Source organism: Anas platyrhynchos, chromosome 1 (assembly GCF_047663525.1).
Source record: "Anas platyrhynchos isolate ZD024472 breed Pekin duck chromosome 1, IASCAAS_PekinDuck_T2T, whole genome shotgun sequence".
NCBI classification, from domain to species: domain Eukaryota; kingdom Metazoa; phylum Chordata; class Aves; order Anseriformes; family Anatidae; genus Anas; species Anas platyrhynchos.
Window position 1 is genome coordinate 136,523,594 of NC_092587.1, and position 25,407 is coordinate 136,549,000.

At 37.3% G+C, this 25,407-nt stretch overlaps 1 protein-coding gene across 1 annotated transcript; it reads left to right on the plus strand.

The window, feature by feature from the left end:
- Positions 1-224: 224 nt before the first annotated feature.
- On the plus strand, positions 225-17,176 carry CRLF2 (cytokine receptor like factor 2). The gene is made up of 8 exons (XM_021275230.4): positions 225-344; positions 5,575-5,683; positions 6,446-6,618; positions 8,741-8,880; positions 9,601-9,763; positions 11,987-12,101; positions 13,241-13,325; positions 14,809-17,176. The coding sequence occupies exons 1-8, from the start codon at positions 269-271 to the stop codon at positions 15,079-15,081; spliced, it is 1,134 nt and encodes a 377-aa protein (XP_021130905.3). The 5' UTR covers positions 225-268; the 3' UTR covers positions 15,082-17,176.
- The last annotated feature ends 8,231 nt before the right edge of the window (positions 17,177-25,407 follow it).

Below are 25,407 nucleotides of genomic sequence, written 5' to 3' on the forward strand. Positions count from 1 at the left end.
ATTCTGGGAGTTTCTTATTCTTTTCTTGTTCTTGTTCTTGATTATAATTATAATTATTATATTTTCTTATTCTATTACATAGTAGAAATAAAGCATGCACTCTGAAGACCTGCATTTCTAATTTGTTTATTGCTAGAGATATGTCATTTTTTAATTTCCTGTTGTCATTTCCTCCAGTTCCCTCCTGTCTGTGATATAAAGTGATCAAATGGTAAGTCCAGAGATAACGATTATTCATCTCTTCACAGCCTGTTGTGTGATTCCAACCATGAGACTCATCTTTCAAGCATGTTCTGTGATCTTCACACTGGGCAACCTGATGGCTTCTCAGTCACAGTCAGGTGGTAAGTTCAATAGATATTTATTTAACTGCTTGATATACTAATTAGTAATATTTCTGTGGGTACTTCATGTGTTACCATATTCAGCACTTTTTTGGTGAAAAGAATCAACCAAAGAGAAATCGAAATCCAGGAGAGGTGAATGAGTATTCTTAAAACAAACAAACAAACAAACAAACAAACAAACAAACAAAAAAAAACTACTGAAATTTTATAAATGCAAATCAAGAAAGAAAATGGTAAGCTTGTGCCTATTGTTAAAGAAAGAAATACTCAAATTGTTAAGCAGGACTACTTGCTGCCTAAGACAGAGATTCTTATAGAGAGGACTGCATCAGAAAGTGACTACGATCTTCCCATTGAATAAAGTTGCATAAAATGGACAAATGGATAAAACTTCAGTACTTAGTATTCTGGAAGAATGAACAAGATTGGGAAATATCCAGCAATATCTTGTGCCTGTAAAAGCAATGAGGTAAAAAGACTATTAAAGAGCAAAAATAAGAAAGGCTTTAAAGACTGGTAATTTGGCTACCTAAATATGAGAACACCTCTGTTTCACTTGTTTGCTTGCAGTGCCATTGCTTATAGTTTCCCAAAGTCAAATGGATACTTACAGAAAATGAACATAAACCCCAAAACATAGACTGACAATCTAATCTTCACTCTTACTAATTTATCACATGGTCCCTGTCTTTATGAGAAAGAAATACTTTAAAGTTATGCCCTCTTCTTATCAACCTGCACATCAATTCTCTGTTCTGCTGTACTTACGATAAGTACTTTTTTTTTTTTTTTTTTTTGGCAATGCATAACTGATTCTCCAGTGTTAATTGCTCTGTGAGTTGCTGTCTGTGCTGTGAGGGGACATGACTCTTTCCTAACTTGAGATGGCTACAACCTGTAGCTATGTCATACTGATGGCATGACTTTGTGGGTCAAAAAATGAAAACTACAGTTGTGATGCTTATTTAATGTGAAGTGTGGTGATGCCTAGAGATGGTTAACTACCTTCTACTGGAAACAAAACAAAATAAACAAATTAAAAAAAATCAAAAAATCATCGTAATCAACAACAAAATAAACAAACATAAAACCCTGCACCACTCAATTTGATGAGTTATGAGAAATATGCTATAAGGAGTATACTTTGCCTCCAAATGTCTGTAAAAACCTTCTCTTGGTGTCCCGTTAGGTCTCTTGAAAAGAGACTTTCTGCTCAGTAGTCCTATGTGCAAGGAGTTTACCTACATGAGTTCCTATTAATGAAATGAAACAGTTCTCATAGATGAGCAGTATTAAGAGTTATTAGACTGTAGGCCCAGGTTTGGGTATTGCACTCCAGTTGTTTCTATACAGTGTGTTGCTGCAATATGTGGAAGTTCAGCATGTGGTTACTTATCAGATTGCATCAATGTAAGAAAATCAAAAGGGTTTTTTCTTTGTTGTTTCAACGCAACTGTTCCCGTACATATATGTTCCACTCTGTTATCTTTGCAGATTGACATTCTTTCTCTCCTTTTTCTCATTTCTGCTCTGTTCCATGACATTTGGGCTTTTTACAAGGTTCCCCTTCAAGATTGAAAAGTATCTTGGAGGTGGAGTATACTTGTTCATGTTATTGCTCATGTTATTGGTTATGTCTGCATAATTTATTGCTCAAGGAAATCTCTTTTTTTTTTTTTTTTTTTTTTTCTGCTGTAAAAGTACTTTCTCCACATGCCATAGTGGTATTTTCCATGTTTCTCTGTCCTGAGAAGAGCAGTGTTTATGATGCTAAAGTCTTGTGTGGAACCCTACCAGTTCCCCTCTGTTTTTAATGAATGTTTGGATAATTCTTTGGTATGGTATACTGGTATGCATTCTATACCACTACAAGGTACTGCCATCTACTCATCTAGCCAGGGAAGCAGGTTATCCTCAGGCAGAAAGCTTCTGTGGCTCCTCTTTCATCTGGGGACTGCCTCTTCATTATACTTTTGACCTTATTCTAGCTATTATCATAACAAAAAGAATAATGATAAACATTTTACTATTGTCTATAGGATCATGAAAATAAACATGCTTTAAAAAGTTACAATTATTGTGGAAGAACTGGCATATTAGCTGAGAAAGATCCATGGTGTTACAGGTGGATTCATAAAACTTGCATCATAAAGAACGGGAGACAAGGAAGGAAACATCATTTTGGATAACCAGTGCATACCCTCAGAGCATTTGATGTCAAATTAATACAAACTTTAAAAGTCTTACTTAAGCTTTACATCTTTTGATGTTGAAATAGCAAGGAAACATGGATAATGCAACACATATATGCTATGGTTTGAAAAGATACACACAATTTTTTATTGCACACTTGCACAAAACGTAGCTCATGCCACATTAATAAGGTTACAAAACCCACTCAATTAGAAAGTATAGTAGAAATTTACACTCACTAGAGGTCTGGAAAAACAACCTTTAATAAGAAAAGTTATTTTAAAGACTTTATTTGTATTATATAGCTGAATACATTTCAAAGTAATGAATTATGTTAAGGCTGATTTCTGATGAAGTTCTTAAAAACTAGAGTACGGGAAAGAATACTTATATATCACCAGATGTTTATTACAATTTATGTTCCATTTTTAATTAAATTATTCTCTTTACTTTTAAGGTATTTAATAATGCATTGTCTTCCATTTCAGTTACTGGAGTTTATATATAAATATTAAAATCCCAGAGTTCTAATTCATAATATGTAGGATTATTTATTTATTTTACAGGAAAAGAATCTGAGCTTAGCAAGATTTATATATGGGGTTAATTTGATGTGCTCTGAGTAATCCTGCTGAAGTCAAGTGGACTATTCAGAATGTGCAAAGTTAAGTTAATCCAGAAATCACTTCAGGGCTGGAGAAAAAAACATATTCTTTTCTGTTATGCAAAAATATACCTCACCAGACCACAGAGCTAGAGTCCCATATAAATATTAGTTCCATACACTAACATTCCTATTATTTTTTATAAAACTAGTTTTATTTAATGAAGGGGAACATGCAGTTATACAGTCAAATATTTTAAACATATATTTAGCTAATTTTATAGAAAATATAACTCTAAGTAGTCATATGGGTTTAATTTACATTAACCATAACACTATATACTGCAAACATAGGCACGTAAGAATTTAGTACATAAAAATTAAAACGTGTAAGTGTATTTGTTGACCAATAGTCCACTGTAGGGCACTTTGCCATAGAATCATAGAATCATAAAATGATAGAATTGTAGAATGATTTGGGTTGGAAGAGACATTAAAGATAATCTAATTCCTCACCCCTGTGTGGAAGTGGCATCTTCCACTGGACCAGGTTGCTCAAAGCCTCATCCAACCTGGCCTTAAACACTTCCTGGGATGGGGCATCCACAACTTCTCTGGCAATCTCAACTAGAGCCTCATCATGCCAAAGCATAAGTAAAGAATTACTTCTTAATATCTAAGTGGCTAACATTACATTAATAGCTTCAGCTAAAGACAAGATGATCTCTTAGACTTACTGAAGGGTCTTGATATCTCTTGGGCAATCTCTTGTACAAAGGTAGAACTAACTGAGTAAATTCCATTTTATGATATCTTATGAGGTTTTGAAGTTTTTACTTCAGTGCATAATTGCTTTGACTTCTCCATTCTTCAGAAAACCAAGATTTTCAGTTTGAGAAAGCAATATAAAACAAGCCTGCAGCCACTAGTTAGGAAACAGAGGAGTTGGGTTTAAGTACCTCTCTTGAGTAACAACAGAATCTTTATTTATTTATTTGTTTGTTTGATTGTTTATTAGAACTCCACGAACCATGTAACAAGGATCTGCATCTAAATCTAGACAGATGCTTTTGGACTTCTGTCATATCTGGCTCTAGAGTGATTTTGAGATAACAACATATTAGAACACAATGACTCCTGTACAAAAATGTTTTGATTATCTGTAATTGCAGAAGTCGCAAAATCTGTAGACACAGAGATGTAGCCTTGAAAACAGTTAGGCAACACCATTATTTGAATCCAAGTTTCCACATGCCTTTCTCACATGTTTGTGTTGATTACTGAGCAAAAATATAGCAAACTTGAAGATATGTAGGCCTGACTCACATGAACATTCAGGATCATTATCTGGAATAAACAGTTCATCAGAAATGTTTTAAAATTTTTCCACTTTAAAATCTTCAAAAGGACAGAGTAGAATAAAATATAAATAGGAATCAGGGTCTAAATACTCTATTGTCCTGTTAGACAGTAATGCTCCTGCAGAAGTTTTTAGTGGTAGATATTTCATGTCTGGAGATTGCAGCCTGAAAATTGTACCCTCAAGAGGTTTTCTGCCAATATTCACTGTGTATTTTCCTCCTCTTTTTTCATTCAACTAAATATAGTTTCACATCTTATAGAACTTAGAAATAAATAATTTGTACTTCTTCTTGATGGATTTCTATCATGGATTTCTAATCTTTCTGTTTTCTTATCTTCTTCATTTCTCAATTTCAGAATTATCTCCATTGTCTAATTGTGGAATCCTGATGGACACTGAATTAAAATACCTGTGTCCTGGAAAGAGCTATAACAAGGGGGTGGCCAGAAGAAGAAAAAATATCTGTGTGCAGTCAAAGGACATTAAATGATCTTCCTTTGAGAAAGCCTGTAAGGTGGAATTGGCCAAGACCACACAGATTGTGGTCTATTCACCTATTGTGGTGACAAGATTTATGGTCAGTTCACCGATTTGTGCTGGTCTGCATTGGGTTCCTATAGGTGTATCTGCATTAGCCACCTGGTGGACAGTAAAAAAAAGACATCCTTGTTTTTTGTGGTAAGCATTATAGACAGTTTACACACAGGATTCATGTAGCATTAGTTTCCAAATAGTTCTCCTCAGCAGGAAATTCTTAGCAGATATTATGGGGGAAGGTCGGTCTCAATATTTAGGTACTATGCACAGAATACATGTGAACCAGTATATAATTTTTGGCCCAGGGATGGTTGAACTCTCTCTGGTGTTGCTGTGCATATTTTCATTTTGCTATTTTGAAATTCTATTTTTATTTTATTTTTATTTATTTATTTATTCTGCTTTCTTGTATTTTAGACATTCTTATGTCTTAGTTTTTAAGATTATCTTAGTCTACAGCAATAGCAATGTCAAGTGATGTTTCTCATAAACACTGCTGAAATCATACTCTCTGTAAATGTACCTGGCAGGTCAGATAGATGCCATCAACACCAAAATAATCAACTTCAATAACGAGAAGATGCAGATCACGTGGGCAGTAGAACTCTTCCCTGGCGAGAATGTGTCATTTTCTTATACGTGAGTATTACTGATGACTATTCTCTTCTTGAAGGACTTACTTTGGAAATTTAAAATAGCTAAGTCCATTTGACTCTTCTGTGAACTATATCTGGAAATGCTTTTAACATTTTTGTGATCATCTGGAATGAAACCTGTTTATATCCATACCCTGCTACAAAAGTGTACAAAAGTGTACTGCTGAATAGTCAGTCATAACAGACAATATATGAAAGCTTCATATCTTTTTTTCTTTGTGTTAAATGTTAATGTTAATTACACTGTTGAAAGTAATGGTGTTTTTTTTTTCTTCTTTTTTTTTTTTTCTATATATATTTGAATTATAATGTACATATATTTTACATATGTCATTAGTTGATGTAACAGAAATTCATTGTTTTGGTTAAAGGCAGTTATAGAGCTTGATCTTCCCTTTTCTTTCTGGTATGTGAAGGAAGCAACAGTACAATATTGGAAACAGGTTCATGAAAGCACCTGTTTGAGCAAGGCATTTTCTTATTAGAGAAACAAACAAATAAATAAAAACACAAAGGAAACTTGGTAATTTCAGACTGCACTGAATCCAAGGACTGGAAAGTTAGTGAATTCATGTGAATGAATTGCCTCACACCACTATGAATGTTCCTGATTCAAGAAGTTCCATATGTAGACTTCTCTTGGTAGGATGACTGAAAACATACAAACAAAAAGACAGTAGCAAAAAGGAATTAACTGGTTAACTGGTAAGAGTGTTTCCATTCAACAAAGTTTTTTCATTCCTAGATTTGAAGAAGGCAAGCAGAAAGTTTGGAAGCCATGTCCCACTTATTTATTGGATCAAGGTTATAATTCTGGATGTCTTTTTAAGACAGAAGGACACACCCTTGCCTTCTCTATCATGAATAGCAATGGAAGTGAAGAGCGTTTTTCTAAAATACTAAAATCTGATTTCTATAGTAAGTATGTAAAATCACAGCTATGTCTTTTGGTAATTTTAGTGTCTTCCCACAAGCATGAGAAGAAATCATTTAAATGTGTGTATTAAGTGCTAATAGTGTATACCAATACCAAACTATTGGTATTTGGAATTACTGATGCCAATTTTTGCCACTTGCTTTCATCAGTAGCAACGTAGGCTCTCATGGCACTGTGGTTAAAGTGGATTACACAGGACAGTCAGATTTGCCCCAAAATACAGTTTCAAATTAGAATTAAATACTATATGGGTGTGCCTGATGTAATGCAAATCTACTCAGCATTCATACCGGGAAAATTAATACAACTTGTTAATTTCTTGTCTTAGTGCTGGCGATGTTTGTCGTATTTTAAATCTTTAATTCTCTGGCCGTTTTCCATAATACATGAGGCAGCAAACTACTTCTTATCAAGCAAGCTGTGGTACAAACCTAAGCAGATGTAAACAGAAGTTAGTCAAGTTGCTCCGGTATAGACCAATGTCATAAAAGAGATCTCCTCCTGCTAGTAGAGATCTGATGATCCTGGTTTACTAAATCCCTCCCATATCTGTTTTTCAAATCTAGTGTGAGGTTGATTTATTAAAATTTTCTGGCATTATCCTTATTTATAATGTTTAAAATGAAGGGATTATTTTTTTTTTTCTGATAAAAAATCATGCGAGAAAATATAGCAGGCAGAAATTCTCTGGAAAATCATAATCTTTTAAGTATGTTGTTAGCATTTTTTATTAATGTTTTAGTAAAAGAGATCAATTAAAAACCTGTCAAGACATCTAACTTTGAGAATACTTTTATATCCCACCTGATAAACCATGGAATGTTGCAATTTAGTTCCTGAATTTTGGCTATTGAACTCCCCCTGATACCAAAATTATGTTAAAGATTGATAGATAACAATGCAGGAATAACAAGGATTGGACTTAAATTTTGAAATTCAGAAGGCAGGATTTTCATAATATGAACAGGAATCTAGAGAAATTTAAAAAGCAAGTAACACTCTTCTCACCCCTTTATTTCTTACTACTGAAGACTACCTAGCTACATAGGTCAAACCATTGCATTCTCTTTGGATCATCTGAAAATAGTGAGGGGTAGATTCAGTTGTGCACAGGTAAGCACCTTTTTTTTTTTTTTTTTTTTTTTGCATATTCCTCACCATATCCCACATGGTCTCCAGAAGATGAACATGTGTCCTGTAGGTTTGATGGTACTGAATTTGTCAGATCTTTTCCAATGAAGAAGCATCTTCCTTTCTCTTGACTGAAGGAGATTAGAGTCATTCTTTAAGTAGTTTCCTGCTTCTACTCTGTGCTGGTGCGGTCTCACCTCGAGTACTGTGTGCAGTTCTGGGCACCACAGTACGAAAAGGATGTAAAACTGTTGCAGAGTGTCCAGAGGAGGGCGACAGAGATGGTGAAGGGCCTAGAGGGGAAGACATATGAGGAGCGGCTGAGGTCACTGGGCCTGTTCAGCCTGGAGATAAGAAGGCTGAGGGGAGACCTCATCACAGTCTACAATTTCCTCACAAGGGGGAGTGGAGAGACAGGCGCTGACCTGTTCTCCATAATCACCAGTGATAGGACCTGCGGGAACAGTGTCAAGCTGAGGCAGGGGAAGTTTAGGCTGGACATCAGGAAGAGGTTCTTCACCGAGAGGGTGGTTGCACACTGGAACAGGCTCCCCAGTGAAGTAGTCACTACATCAAGCCTGTCTGAATTTAAGAAGTGATTGGACTAAGAACTTAGTCACATGGTCTAAACTTTTGGGTGGACCTGTACAGTGCTAGGAGTTGGACTTGATGATCCTTATGGGTCCCTTCCAACTCAGGATATTCTATGATTCTATAATTCTAGTTACAGTAGTTTTCTGAATCAAGATGATATCTACTTTCAAATGTGGCACCTAAAACTGTAAGTAGTGTCATGATGCCAAGTTACATTTTGACATTTAGCAAGGAGGTCAGATGCAAAAGTATATCATCCAAGAATGTCCACCTTCTTTACTTGCTACTCAGGGAAACATTGAGATATGGAAGGAAAAAAAAAAAAAAAAGTACTTTTTTTAAAGAGTCTATTGCATGACTTTTTTCTTTTCTTCTTAGTAAAACCCAGTCCACCAGAAAATGTGACCTTCTTCTGGAAAGATGACACCGTTACCATAACCTGTAATAAACCAAAGAGAGGTGTGAAGTGCTTGAGACTTGAGCTTCAGTACAAAAGCAAATTTGACAATGGGTGGCAAGTGAGTTGGACATGACGTTTTTAATCAACATTGGAAGGAGCTGGAAGTAGCATCTCCTTAGAAAGTGAAATGGTGTTGTTTTCAAATTACTCTCCCCTCCCATGTTTTCAGGATTGATGGTAGCAGAAAACTGTTGGATATTTTGGTTCCTAGACCCCTGCCATGCCAGAAATCATTTACTTTTTAAGCTATAACCATCTTCTACGCAAAGAGCTGAGGACAATCTAAAGGAAAGGTCATACATTCAAAGTAGAAGACTTCGAAGATAAAAGCAGAAAGCAGAGTGGAGTTAAAAGACAGAAAAAGGGAGAAACAGCATGAAATAAAATGAAAGAAAAAAAAAAGATGAAACAGGATTTTTATCTATTCTGTTTTTCTGTTAAGTATATCTACATATTACTTCATTGACTTAAATCTTTCCAGTCACATACATAATATATTTTGTGGTTTTAAAGTTTTTTTCTTCTATATTGTAAATAGCAACTGTAGCATAGTACTCTATGTAATGATTGTTATGTCCTTCAATTCACCAGCAGATGGTAAGCAATGGGCAAGAATAGGTAAAGAAGAGGAATTCTTCAAAATTCAGAGAAGTTAAATTTCACTTATGAGGTTTTGGTTTGGCCTACCCATTATCCCAGTCATGATCACACCTGAATGTACTATTCTGAAGCTTTGTCTTGAAAATTGGAATTAACGATGATGTGCCTTCCTTCTCAGTCCAGAACTTCTAAGTGTTGCAGAGTTGGAGAGCAAGGCTTTGATCCAAGGAAATGCTATTCTTTCCGTGTCAGACTGAAGAGGCTAGTACCCTACTGCAATGTAGTTAATTACAGCAGTGACTGGGAAGCAGAAACATTTTGGATGAATGGCACATTATTAGGTAACAGCTGTACTACATTCATATGTTATCTAAGTGTAAATGGGTAAGGGGTGACTGCAAAAGAAGCTCAAAAGCTGTATCAGGTTCATGTTGCACTGTCACGATCCATCTTCTGTCATCAGTCATCTTGGCAGTTTGGACCAGAAGATCTCCAAAGGTTCCTTCCAACCTGTGAAAAAATGCCTGTGAAAATTTTGTGATCAGAGAAAGTTTATGTGGGTGTCTGAATGCCCACTTTTAATTCCTGTCCCCTTTGTCCTGATGACTCATAACACTACCAATTCGTGCAATAATCCATAAAGCTAAAAGTGTTCTTATTTTTTTATGTTACTATAGTGTCTAGGATACCCCAATGACAGTGATGTGATACATACTGTGTACATATTGTGTATATATATACATATATCTATACACACACATACATAAATATATGCATATTTATGTCTGTGTTTTGTATTTACATGCACATGCAGACACTCTGGTGACAAATGATACATGGACATTAAGCCTGAGTTCTAAGAAAGACCTTTATGCCCAAATTTTAAGGCCATTTCTTTTAAAATGCATCCAGTTGAATTACAGGATCAGAAGTCATAGCTGTCTGGTGCTCATAACTGATGAATTGATTAAAACAAAGTATGGGGGAAAAAAGTGAAATGGCAGCAAAAGCGGTATCAGCATTGTTTTCCCTCCTGGAAGACCCATTTAGATAGGCATGATTGCCTTGGACTAGATCTTTGATGGAAACTATTTTACTGGTTATCAAAACCAATAGACAGATTTGCTGTAGTAAAGCAAAGACTGTACACCATCCAACACATTCGTATCAGCTAACCTCAGAATGCCACCCACTAGGTCTTATCAAAATGATGAAACACCCAGATGTCCATTGCACTAAGATCTCAGTTCCCTAAAATGCAATGAGCTACTAGCTCACCCCAAAAAAATCTGTACACACAAAGCTGGGCTGAAATGCTGGAATAACAATAACTATGTGCAAACTATGCACTAGTAGTAGGAATAGCAAAGCCTCCTCCACCATGCAGACTGTGAGCCTGCAAGTATGTCCTCTGCTGTGGCTGGCAATGTCTTTCAGAATACACAGTAGACAATGTACATCTCTGAGAGGTGGGTACATACAGCTCTATCTGCACCCTTTGACCAGAGGCTGCCAGCAGGCAACTACAAGCATGGAAAACACAGAAGAGACAGGCTAGTTGTGCAGTTGCTTTGAGTGCCCCTGGATCAGAAATGACATTGGCACAGCCCCTTTAATGGGACAAACAACTCACTTCAGACCTTTATTGAGTTATTATTACCTCCAGATCTACCATCACAGGAAGACTTTCATAGCCTCTGAATGCTTTACTGGGTGTTCACAACTTTTCTTGTGGCTTTCTGGCAGCCACAGAGAAAGAAGTGACTCTTGAGTCCTATTTATAGAGAAGTTTACCCTTGATTAATAATTAAGTTTTCATAGTATTTATTTGGAGAGCAGAAGATCAGTAGTAGGAAGTATAGTTTTGCAGTGGCTTTACAAAAGCTGCAAAAAAAAATGCTGAGAATGCCAAAAGGTGGAAAAATATATTTGTTTATATACCTATGTGTTGGAATCTGACACTAGTGCCTTTCTGGATGTCAGCACTTGTGGTTTGCTGACTTTTTGGTATATGGGATGGGGAATTTATTTATTTATTTGTTTATTTATTTGTTTGTTTATTTATTTTGTCTTTTGTTTTGTTTTGAGAAATAAGACATTTAAGCTATGTAAAAAATCCCACTTGCAGCTTTTTATCTCAGAAAAGCTTAAGCTACTTGAAAAATTGTAGGTGTAGCTTTTGTGACTGTATGTAAGATAGATCTTAGCACAGAATTGCTGCATCGCTGTCTGTGGATTGAGAGGAGCATGAGAAGCATCACTCTGAATGCTTCGACTCTTTGCACATATGCCTTTGTCCTGTACCAAGTCAATTTAAATAAAATAACAATTTTCTTTTGTTGCAAGATTTGGGTAAGGATATATTTATGTTGCTGTTTTTTTTTTTTGTTTGTTTGTTTTGTTTTGTTTTTCATTTGTTTCAATTGAACAACTGAATTTGTTGCATTTGTTCCTAAATACTATTTTTACTTTTTTAAAAAGAAAAATCAATGTGTAGTGTAATTAAGAATAATTGCTGTTAAAGCAAACAAGGTTTTCACATGCTTTTTTGTGATTATTCCTAGATTCATGTGATGATGATTTAAAATCTCAGTCAAACACAGTAATTCTTTTAAGTTGTTTGCTGGCAGTACTTCTAATGATATTTATCCTCTTGATTCTTCTGTGTAAATGGCAGAGGTAAATATAATCTTACTGGGTACTACTAAATTATAATTTATATCATGAAAATAGGGCGATCTTTTAGGATCAAATCTTCTACCACTCAAAATTTCTAACTGATGAAGTCAGAATCAAAATGTAGAAGTAATGTCTTAATTACTTTTTGGCAGCTAATTTATCCTGGTCTTTCAAACATCAAGGTCTTTATCTTTCAACATTATTGTTATTATTATTACTACTACTAATATTATTTTTATATTATTATTATTATAAATAAAATAAAATAAAATAAAATAAAATAAAATAAAATAAAATAAAATAAAATAAAATAAATAAAAATGAAATAAAGCAATGTCTTAGAAAAAATTTATGTCTCTTCCATGTCATTTCTTCTCTTTTTCTAGAAATACACTTAAAGAGACTTAAATCCATTATTCTGTTTTCTGCTTCTGAATTGTTTTATATTTTTGTGCAAATTTCATCAGACTCAATGTCTAGTAGCAGTAGGCTGAAGTGAGCCTGAATGCACTCAACTTTCATAAGACTATATCAATATTTGTATTTGTTGTCTAATGACTGTTCATGTTTTAAATCTACAATTAAAAAATAAAATCTGCATAGGTCCCAAATTCTGGTCTTTTTCAGTGGAAAAAAATATAAAAATGCAGTATTGTTGTATATAGATCTTTTCAGATCATAAATTCATTTTTTTCCCCTCCAATATTTCTTTTTACATTGGTGTTCACTAAGTCAGCCAATAAAGCTTTCTGTTTCACCATCTTCCCCATCTTGGGGAACATAGACAGGAAATGTAAAGTTCTGAATTCTACATAGTAAAAAATGCCACTTGCTGACTAGCTGTAAATTTACTTATCTTCTAGATTTTGCTAGGATGAGGGTGACTGAAAATCCAACAGTAAAATCACTGTTAGCCTGATGATCTTATCGTTCCATTATATTGCATAAATCTCATACGATGATTGTTTTAGTGTAGTAATGTAGTAATACTGCTTTTCCACTTTAACACATGTATAAAAGAAATCAAGCCTTGAGTATTGTCATATAGATTATATTTGTGGCTACACCACTGTGTTGAAGTAGACACTTGTATGAATAACTACATCATAACAGAATGCCTTTTTGCATTTTTCTTTCAGACTTCAGAAGTCTGTCATGCCTACCATACCAGATCCAAAATATGTATTTGCTGATCTCTTCAGTGATCATAATGGAAACTTCCAGGTAAACATTCTATTCCCAGCAAGTCTGTGAACTCTGCAATGCTGTGAATGTTTTGAAAGTAGTTACTGACACTTGTTCTGGGCTGATGTTACAGCAAGTGACCGAAGAAGAAAGCTCTTCCTCTCATGCAACAACACCAACAAAACTCATAAATTCAGTGTAGTGCTGCACTGTGTAAAGAGGGTTGTTGTTTCAAGAGAAGAATTTAATGATGTCCAGAGACACAACAACATCTAATTAGATGACAGTGCGACATTTGCATCCACTCTTGCTAATGATAGTTTAGGGAGCTTGCTCTTCCCTTTATGTTTGTGAAATGCAGGGAGACTTACTGCCGAACCAACGATGACACTCATGACTTTGTGGGCATCAGTCACAGTAGGAAACATACATGTATTCTCTCTCATCACAGAGAGCTATGATCACTAACTATTTAGACACAGAGCAGCTGTGAAACGAAAGCACTACATGTTTTGCATTTGTTTTCACAGAATCACACACAGAATCACAGAATTTCTCGGTTGGAAGAGACCTCAAGATCATTGAGTCCAACCTCTAACCTAACACTAACACTGTTCCTTGAATCCATGACATCACAGAAGTGATTTAATATCTGTATTAATTCAGTTGTCTTTAATTACTACCATGTTTCCTCTGAAGGTAGACAGGTCAAATATTTTCAAACTTTTTCAAACACAATGACAACACAAAAGAGTAGTAATAACATTTCAGTGATGAACTGAAAAGGGACCATACATAGGATATCTTTAAAACATAACTGAAGACGAAAGATATAAATGAAATAAATACAGAAGATTCAATCCAGACATGTGCTATTGTGTAAATCTCCCTGTAAACTCAGTTCAAATTTAGATTAAGTCAGGACCTGAGCACCTTAATGTGCGAATCTACCAAGGAAAGAGTACAGGATACTTTATATACCCAAAGTTTTCCAAAGGTCTTGGTTAAATACAAAGTTCACTTGGTTTGTTTAGTTTGGAGAAGAGAGGACAGAGGGGTGGCCTCTTTTCATGGTCTACAATTTCCTTGCAAAGGAGAACTGAGGGGGAAGTGTCAATATCTTCTCTGTGGTGACTGGTAGTAGGGCTTTAACCATACTCTTGTAAGTATGGTTAAATTTTCAGCTAGTCCTGTGTGCAACTAGGATTTAAATTCAATGATTTTTGTCAGACCCTTCCAACTCAGGATATTCTATGGTTTAATATGATTCTGTGATTTTATAATATAATGTGGTTTTGATAATTTGTAGGCATTTATATGCAATTGTAGAAAACTGCCTGTCTTCCTCTCTTTCTTCCTTGCTTCTTATTTCCTGCTTGACTATGTTGCTTCATTTTCATCTTCTCCATTGTGGCTGATCCTGGAAAGATGCCATTATTAAAGGAAAATCCACGTCTGTACTGCCAGACATCTTTTGATCGGATCTTAGAACCTGCCACTAACAACGTTTTAATTCTCCTAGGAGTGGTTAGACAAAACTGATCATGCAATGGTACAAACCAAGCTAGAATATGAAGAGCCAGAGTGCATCATTGAGGAGGAAAGCCAGCAAAAGGACAAGAAGAACAGCAACAAACAGGAACCTAGGGAAAAAATCTTCAGCTCTTCAGAAGCAGCTGGAAATTACAGTCCCAAAGCAGGTCACAATGCCTGCCTGATGCCAACATCTAATAATATGGTTTCCTTTTCTGGCTTCCAGAATTTAATGGATGATGACACGTATGTGATGTTATAAAATTTGCATAATTCAGGAGGTATGAGCAACAGTTAACTAAAGCAAGCACGCAACACTCTTAGTGGTATGGTTTAATTTTTAAGTAGTCCTGTGTGGAGCTAGGAGTCGATCTTGATGATTTAGGCAGGCTTAGTATTTAAAATAAATGACTGATAACTTTTAAAGGTCTGGTTTTGGTTCATCTTTAGGACTATATGAAGCCCTATTTTCCTGCTATGAGCAGGAGAAAACAAGAGCTCCTCCACGGTGCATTTTCAAGAGCTGAGATTCAGTCCTGGTGCTCATGTAGTGCAAACTACATCACTATTCTTCCCAAATTAATAGAAAAAAATAAAGTTATTTGTCTGCTAGTGGGCTTTGTCTCACAAAAGCCAGGTGATATAACATTCATTCTCATAGGGATAGGATACTGCTTCTAAAGATTTCTTTATACTATAAATTATTGCTTTAGTAAGCTGCTTCTCCCAGTGTGAAATTTTGAGTTCCATGGCACACATCAAAAATTTAAAAAAGAGAAAGAATAGGTCACATGTCTAAGATCAGAAGAGTGAGGATATACAGTACTTAGTCATGTTTAATCCTGCAAGCAGCGCAATGTAAGCAGCTTCCTTCAAAGTTTCCAGTGATGCTTTGTGGGCCTCCTCTGAGGTCAGGGTCTCAATATCTTATAGTGTCTTTTTGTATGACTAAGCAAACTCTTCTAAAAAGATGAAGTTCAATTTGAACAATATTTACTTTAACTGAGTTACATGTATTTTAAACCATTTTTAATATTATCAAGTAGCATTGTAGATACTTCCTAGGACTTACTCAGATTAAATATATCAGTCTTTTATACTTAAATGGTGTTCTAATGTTTTGTAAAGCATACCATCTTTTAAACATTTTTTATGTTTACATTTAAATTTAAATTCAATATACTATGCAGTTAGATCTGAGAAGCAAAATCTTAACTATTTTGTAAATTTCTCTGTATCACTTAAATTACATGCAGCTTGAAAACAGATTTTGTAAAATGTTAAGTGTTAAATGTATCTATGATATATGCCAGATCTTGTAGATATACTGTGATTATATGTTGAAGCAGTTCCAGTTATTCACATGGACATCAATCAGTCACTGAATAATTTTATCAGTTGACTAAACTTTGCCTAATTAATACTTTTATTAACTAATTCATAGTGTAACTTGCAGATTGGACATATCAGAAAATTACTGTGATTAGTAGCCTATTTTTAACTCAGCACTTAAAAAAAACTATAATGCCAGGTATCCTTGGGAACTCTGTACAGTAATGTAAATCCATTAGGTTTCAAAATCAGTTTCTAGGTCACCAGGTTTGCTGTACAAGGAAAAGCTCAGATGTTTTTCTGGCCAATAATTGCAAAACTTAACTGGGAAGATAGTTTATACACATTTCCCTTGTTTTGCTTGACATTACCTTAGACTTAATTTTTCACTACAAGAAAAACAGGCTAAGAAAGTATTTCTCATAATCCTGACAAATTTTCTTCCTTTTACTATATAAAACAGATGTATGCAAACCTTTAGGGTCCTTTTGTACACCGCACATTTCTGTTTTTTTTTTTTTTTTTTTTTTTTCTTTTTTTTACAAGGACAAATATGCAATGTTTCAATAGCATAGTAATATTACTATTCACAGTATTTTTCTGAAACTTTAATTTTGAGGGAAAAGACGAAAGTCATGTGAAATTGTGCTGTCTCAGCAATGTTTCTGAACTGAAAATGTATAGTCATTTAAGTTTTTAGTATGAAGTATAACTTGTATTATATTTTTTAGTCATAAAGTTTGCAAAAGTATACAAGCGTATTTACATAGTGTATAACAGATAAGAAATAAAAGAAACAAAATGTCTACATCCTTGGCTGGTTAAGCCGGGAAAAGAGGAGGCAAGGGGAGACCTCATCATAGTCTACAGTTTCCTCGTGAGGGGGAATGGAGGAGCAGGTACTGATCTATTCTCTCTAGTCACCAGTGATAGGACCCAAAGTAATGGTGTCAAGCTGAGGCAGAAGAGGTTTAGATTACACATCAGGAAGAGGTTCTCAACTGAAAGGGTGGTCACACACTGGAACAGGCTCCCCAGGGAAGTAGTCACTGCACCAAGCCTGTCAGAGTATAAGAAGTGTTTGGACTGTGCACATGGTCTGATTTTTTGTGTAGACATGTGCAGTGCCAGGACTTGGACTCGATGATCCTTATGGGTACCTTCCAACTCAGGATATTCGGTGATTCTATAATTCTATATATCTCAAATATTTATTTTAAAAACATCCTCTTATGAAGAAAGTGCAATGAAGGGAATTATTGAAATTCAAAACAAATAACTGTTCTTTAAAAAAATATAAAATTTCCATTCTTGAGGAATTCTTTAAAAATGCCTAGAGAAGGATGAAGAACATGATTTAATCAATGGGAAAAGGTCTTTCTGAAATACTGATGCTGATTCTGTCAAACATGGTACCAGAAGACATAAATCAGATTAGCAACACACATTGCTTATGGCTACTGGGTGCCCTGGGAATGCCCAAGCATACCTCTAAGCTCCACATTTGTGGTGCCTGTCATAGCCCACCTCTGTTGAGATGTAGGCCCTGGTGGCACTCAGCCACATCAGGCACATCTCTATGAAGCTCTAGGAAGGAAGAGCTGGGAGCCAGTGCTCCTGGGCTTTGGCTGAATCACTGCTCAGAGAAACATCAGTGAGAAGGGTGACAGTATGAGAAGCTGGACATGAATAAAAAATATCTGAAAGTTGGGGCAAAATACCTTAAGGAAATGTGGGGGTTTTAAGCAGGTGGGCAGCCGAGCTCCAGAACAACCTTTCTCTCACTCCCCATCCTCAAAGGGAAAAGGGGAGAAAAAAGGAAGGAAAGGGCTCAAGGGTTGAGATAAAGACAAAAAGATCACTCAACAATTATTGTCATGGGCAAAACAGACTCAGCACAGAGAGATTTGAAAATTTAGTTATTATTAACAAGCTATAGAAGTGAGAAACAAGGAAAATGAACTAAAACCACCTTCCTTCCCTTCATTCACCCTCTTCCACCTCCTCCCCCTGAGTGGTGCAGGGGAACAGGGAATCGGGGCTTTGGTCAGTCCCTGACGCTTCGTTTGCACTGCTCCTTCATGGTCACTCCCTGCCCCTGCTCCCCGTGGGGTCTCTCTCACGGGATGCCATCCTTCCCAAACTGAGCCTGCGGGGGCTGCCCACAGGCAGCAGCTCTTCAAGCACTGCTACCACATGGCTCCATACTACGGGGTCTATCCCTCAGGAGCAAAATGCTCCAGCACGGGTCCCCCACGAGTGGGTGGCAGATACCCCAGACCCTCTGCTCCTGTGTGGGCTCCTCTCCACGGGCTGCAGCTCCGTCCCGGGGCCTGCTCCTGCAGGGGCTCTCCATGGGCCGCAGCCTCCTCCAGGCCACATCCACCTGCTCCACTGGGGGCTCCTCCATGAGCTGCAGCGTGGAGATCTGCTCCATGTGGGACCCATGGGCTGCAGGGGGACAGCCTGCTCCACCAGGGGCTTTTCCACATGCTGCAGGGGAACTGCTACTGCATGCCTGGAGCTCCTCCTGCCCTCCTGCTGCACTGACCTTGGGGGCTACAGGGCTGGTTCTCACTCCTCTCCCAGCTGATTTTTTTTTTTTTTCCCTTTCTTAAATCTGCTCTCACAGAGGTGCAAACAACACCACTTATTGGCTAGGTTCTAGGCAGTGGTGGCTCCCTTTGGAGCCAGCTGAAACTGGCCCTTGCCTAACATGGGGCAGTTTCTGGATTCTTTTCACAGAGGCCATGCATGTAGCCCCCCAACTACCAAAACTTTGCCATGTAAACCCACTACATGAAAATATGATTATATGCCTTCTACAGCAAATTTAAAAGGGGTTGTATGGATCTAGCAATTTAGATAGGAATATTAGCAAGACAGGTAAGTTCAAGAATAGTTTCCTTTTGTTTATGCCATATAACCAATCACTTTGTCTTCATACCAAGATTGTGTAAGGGTATGTAGGAGAGTGTCACTTTGGTCTCAAGTCATTCAAGAGAGACAGTTGCCTCCAACAAAATTCTTAATCTTCAGACTGTGACAAAATACTGCATATGACCTTGCTGTTCAATTAAGAACATTGCATAATGTTCTTTATGTTATAAAGGTTTATTTGTTTGTTTATTTATTTATGTATGAATTTATTTATTTTTCCTTTGTATTTTGCCTGTTGGCCTAATGTTTACTTTGTAGGAGAGGTCTGGGCAGCAATGCAGCCAAATTCAAGAGCCTTTGCTCCCCAGGGTTTACTGAAAAGAATTGCAGGCTGGCTTGCTGCTTTTAACTACCATCACAAGCAGCAACAGGTTGGAAAGTCTGTTAACTTAGGTTATGTTAGATTAGGTTTCCCTTCCCCTTCCCCTTCCCTTTCCCCGTCTCCTTCCCCTTCCCCTTCCCCTTCCTCTTCCCTATTGTAATTTCCCTGATATTTGCAGAGCCACGAAGCCCCTCTCTCTGAGTAGGCTTGCAGTGATTCATGAAAACCTAGCTACAAACAAGCAAATTAAATGGGCATCCAGGAAAAAGCCTGTTCAACTCCCCACAGCGAGAAGAAGGGTGCATGGCAACTTTCACATCTTTCTTTTCACATATTCAGAATTTGTCATGTTTCTTCAAAGGCATGAGTCCCTCGGATGCTACATCTTGTTCCTAATTATATCCCACAGAAAGACAGAAACTGTGCATCATACAGTAGTCCAGACTAATTGAACTATATTTTCTGAACAGCAGAACAAACAGAATGTATATTTATTCCTCATGCAATTTATGTGCTAGCTATACCAGTGCTGAGCCAATTTGCATTGATAGATTGAACATCTATACTGTTTGCTTTGCTTTTGATGTGTGATTTTCAGCGAGAGAAAGAATAGGAGGAAACCACATGGATTGTTTTTAAGCAAGTAACAGGACTAATTTAAACTGGTCTTGCAATTTCCACTTTCCTTTTATTACTAGTAGTAGTAGTATTATATTAGTATTTTTCAATCTATTTGGAAATATGTTTTGAACAATCATGAGCAGAAAAATGTTCTTTCCTTTCCAATGAACCTAAAAGTTTCTTACAGTGCTTTTATATAAGCTTTTGAAACCATCTTTGCTTTTTTTTTGGTGGCTTACATTTTCCTAATTAGTAAAATCACACATGCAAAATATGGTTTATTTTGTTTACTCAGCTAAATAAAATCATTTTCTTTGGAAAATCCATGCAGCTCTAAACTTGAAATACTGAAGAAAAACAGTTAATTATTCATGTGGGAAAAGAAAACAGGCTCTAACTGACCCTCTGTCAAAGAGTATATAAGTAGACACTGACTAATCTAGTGTGCAGTCCCTATACATAGTCACCTGCAGGGCTTGATCCTGCACAATTTCTTGCTGGCAACTCCTGGCACAAGCTTTTGTGGGCCAGAAGACAGGTGTACACTTGCCCTGTGCAATAACCAGTCCCTTCATGCATCCACAATTGCCATGTGGGAAGTTGCAGAGAAGCCCCAAATTGGCAAGACAAGAAGCTGCAGCTGCTTAGGGTTCCTCTCCTCCTCACCTGGGAGCAGTGGTAGGGCAGAGCCCACTCTTCTGTGTGTCCACTGCCCAGCAGGGGAAGGGACAGCTGGCTCTGTCTCCATCCTCTCACAGGGGACTGCCAAAAACCACAAAGAGGCACTGAGCATCCTGGCCACCAGAGCAGTCACAGAGGAGGAGTGGTGGGAGTCAGCATCCGGGCCAGCACACCTGCCTGCTCCACTGAACAGCCCCAAAGCCTACTAGCATGCTCTCATTTCTCCTTAATGAGCTGCAGCTGAGGAGCCTGCATGTGTTTCCTAGTGAAGTAATACAATTTATTTCTCAAAATAAAATCCCTGAGACTAGCAATAAGGTTTGTGCCTACCTGCCCTGTAGCTAGGTCTTCTGGTTCTCTGGTATTAGAAGTGTGAGCAAGAGAAAGTAACAACACACCATATCAAACCAAATCTCTCTGTATGTACCTACGCAGCCTGAAAATATTCTCAGAAGAGGGACCAAAGAAATATTTTTATCTTTTGGGATTATATGATAATATAGTTATAAACATAGAAGAGGAACAAATATTCTTTCATGCCTATATTTTGCTTTCTTCCTCTCCTTTGTTCTATCAATATGCCCAAGGAGTAACATTTTTTTTGGTAAACGGTTTCCTGTTCTATAGTGATCTCCTAAATACTTCAGTTGAAAAGTAACCTCTATGACTGTCTTCTTGGATGGCTATTAAAGGGAAGAATATAGTCATGTTCAGATTTTTAATAAGAAAAAAAAAACGGGTTGATAAATCATGAACAAAAGGCCTTCTAAGGAGGTAGAAAAATATCTTACAATTAGATGTCTGTACTCCTAGATAAATACATAAGTTGCCCAAGGAAACATTACAACACAATCTCCTTAAAGGGTGATAAATTCATAATTGCCAATTGCAGAAGCTTGGACATGAATACAAGGAGTATGACTTCCTTAGAGAGTCTCTTAGACTCCCATATGACTCCTTTAGAACACCTAGGAAGAGCTTAACAACAGTAAGATGGAGAGGGAGGTCAGGCACTGGAACAGGTTCCCCAGAGAAGTAGTCATGGCACCAAGCCTGTTGGTATTCAAGAAGTGTTTGGACAATTCTCTTAGACATAGGATTTGTTTTTGGGGTGGTTCAGTGAAGAACCAGGAGCTGGACTTGATGATCTTTGTGGATCCCTTCCAACTTGGGATATTCTGTGATCTGCCTTACTGTATGTTGGCATGGTCAGCCAAGAGGTGTGGTGAAGATGAGTGAAGGTGGCACACATGCACATACAGTGTTTTTTTAATGAGTATAGGAGGTCCTTCTCACTAAAACAAAGAGCAATTTGGACCTGACTTCTACACACCCTGTGAGTCCTCTATCTGCTGAGCTATAGGGTCATGGAGAGGAGGAGGATCAATTCCCACCCTCTCCAGTGGAGACAATGGAAAAATATCAACCCTCCTTTTCTATCACCTCACATTCTTTAGGACTTGAAGGTGAGAACTCTGTAAAATGTGCACAGTGAAGCACAATGGTCTCTAAAATGCTTTAATGCTTTCAACTATATACATCACAGGGTGGGGACTTCTTTATCTGAGTAAAGGGAGGCACCTCCCCCGTTTGCAAAACTCTCTCTAATATAATGCTACTGCTAGCCAGATCATGAGTTCAAGTATCACGCACCCACTGAAGTCATTCAGAAATGTTGCCTACACAAGAAGCCTGAATATTAAAACAATGTTTGGCCAACAATAACAGTAAATAAAGCTTTTCATCTTAAATTCTTAAAGGATGGATTTCCACATATTATTTCTACCACCTCTTAAATGCATTCATAGAGGCAATAGGACACCACAAGCATTCACCAGGTCATTGAAACGTTACCAAGCATCTGATGGGTTTCTGGGGAAAATATACAGCAGGCCAGCAGAACCAGGCACACTGGTTCACCTGGTTCAGAACCTGGCACACTGCTAGGCAACCAGTCATACCTACAGTGCACTAAATTGCCATAGAACACATGAAACTAATATATATATTCAAAAGACTCCTTCTACTTTGAAGCAAGTTTTGCCATGCCCAAAGATGTTTCCAATGGAAAATGGAAATTCTGGGGGCTTTCTCCCTCCTTTTGTAGCCAAGATCTCCATCTTCATTTCCATCCAAACGATTCATCCAGAAGCTGTAAAGCTGAAGCAAGTTTACTATAGGTCAATCTACGAATACGTGTTCTGCCTCTTAGTATCTTACCTCTATGTATTGAGTTACCTCAGGGCTTTTTACATATTAAAAAGGGAGAAAACATGTTAAACAGCCTGGCCTGGCCTCAGGTTTACTTATGCGTCACTAGACAGGCTCAATACAGCAAAGCCACTGGAAACAGATGTTTTTGCTTCATATCATGTTCTGCAGATGTTGTTCATAAAAATATTAAAGCTGAGATGGGGGGCTTCTTGTGCAATTTTTTCCCCATTCATTCCAAAATATTTGAACTTCAGTACAAAGAGTATCAGTAAACAAAGGGTCTAGCAGATGGTTGAGTGGAGTTATCGCTTATGGCATCTCAGTGCGTGCAAATGTCTCATGTCTCTTGCATGCTATTTTGCAGAAGGTGCTAGATCACAATCAACGATTAAAAGGATTTGAACACCCAGGTACTGGAGAAGATCTCCACATCAGAAAAGTCTCAGAGGGTTACCACCCTTGTGGACTAAAACAGGTAGCATTGTTAATATGGTGTAGATTGAAAACAAGAGGTAGGAGAGGCAGACAGAAGAGAGTATGTATTTCCTTGTAATTTTGATTAAACTCACAACTGTGCTGTCACTCCACATCTTAGGCTAAAACCAGTCAAATCAGAATTGTTTTCAGAGCTTACATCCTGGCTGAGGTGCTTCTTCTACTAGCATGGGACTCAGTGGGAGGGCTGTTACCAGTGAACTCAAAGAAATAGGGATAAAATAGGTGCATTGAAACATTATAGCTTAAAGAAACAAAGCTCAGAGAACTGAGTGATGTGTTTCAAATAGTATGATTTTACCTCAAATTTTATGTACCAGCCTCTTACAGAACCATTTGTTTTGATGTGAAAGCATCTTTAAAGAAACCAAGCAAAGAAATACTGCAACATGCCCAGAAAGCTACCTTAGTACTAATGGACTCTGTTGTATGTCAAGGAAGAACTTGAGAACTTGGCAGCATTTCTGCATATTCTGCTGGGCAGTGGGCAGAATGTGATATTTGTTGAATGTTGAAAGAAAATCCATTTAATGTTTGTTCTGTTGCAAGATATTTTGATGTGCTCTTTGAAGATGAGAAAGCAAAGGAGTTGAAAGACAGAAAACTTACACGACCTTTTGTTCCATTGTTGCTTATACCGCTACAGGAAAATTCATAGAAAAATGAAATGTCTATTTTAAGAAAAGGAAGAGCAATCTGATTGGAAGGAGACTTTTAAAAATGATGACTAATAATCTTTCTTATATGAGCCTCTGTGATTTTTTACTGCAAGTACATTACCACAGAATCAGAAAATTTATAATCAGTGCAATACAGACATCCTCCATTAACTTACAATTCAAATTTTATTTCAGACTTCCAGGTGTTGTTTAGGAAAGACACTTAAAGACACTTAGACAGTCATTCCTAGAGAATAACAAAAGCTTATAAATAAATAAATAAAAGGGTATGTTCCTTTTCCTTTCTTGCTGCTGTTGCGAAAAGGTAAATAATCTGTTTTCAAACGTATGGCCTTGCTTAGCTAGAAGATCAATCATAGATCTACACTGAATCATGGAATGGCTGAGGCTAGAAAACACCTCTGGAAGTCATCTAATTCAACCCAGAGTGGGATCAGCCACAGCAGGTTTCCCAGGACCACATCCAGTCAGATTTTGAGCGTCTCCAAGGATACTTCACAGCCTCTCTGGGCAACCTGTCCCTGTGTTTGACCACCCCCACCATGAAATTTTCATGATATAATTGTTTTAAATGGAATTTGCTGTGTTTCATTTTGTGCCAATTGCCTATTGTCCTGTCACTGGGCACCACTGAGCAGAATCTGTCTCCATCCTCTTTATTGCCTCTTTTCAGGTATTTATAAACAATAAATTTATAAACAGTTCCAGCAATCTCAGCCTCTCCCTGTATGAAAGATGATCCAGTCCCTTGATCATCTTTGTGGCCCTTTGTTGGACCCTCTCTAGCATGCCCACGTCTCTCTTGCACTGTGGAGTCTTGCGCTGGATCCAACACTCCAGATGCATCTCACCAAGGCTGAAGAGAGGGCAAGAATCACACTCCTTGACCTGATGACAAAGTTCTCCCTAATGTAGCCCAGGGGACCACTGGCCTCCTTTGCAGCTAGGGTGAATTGCTGGCTCTTGTCCACTAGCTTTGCCTTCCCTGAAGAGATGTTCTCAAGGTGGGTCACCACAAGCTGGTGCCTGGGCTTGTCCCTCTCCAAGTGCAGGACTTTGCCTTTCCCTTTGCTGAACTTCTTGAGTTTCTGTCATTCCATTTCTCTAGCTTGCTGAGGTCACTGTACAAAGATAAGTTATTTTGCACTCGCTTCTATGCAAATACAAAATGTGTGGCTCATCTGCTCTTTTGAACTGTATTCATGTAGGAAGTGGTATATTGTGGAGTGTGGTAGTTGATAACACCCATTGTTATAACAACAGTATAATAAAATATTTTTTATAGTGATTAATAAAACAGTAT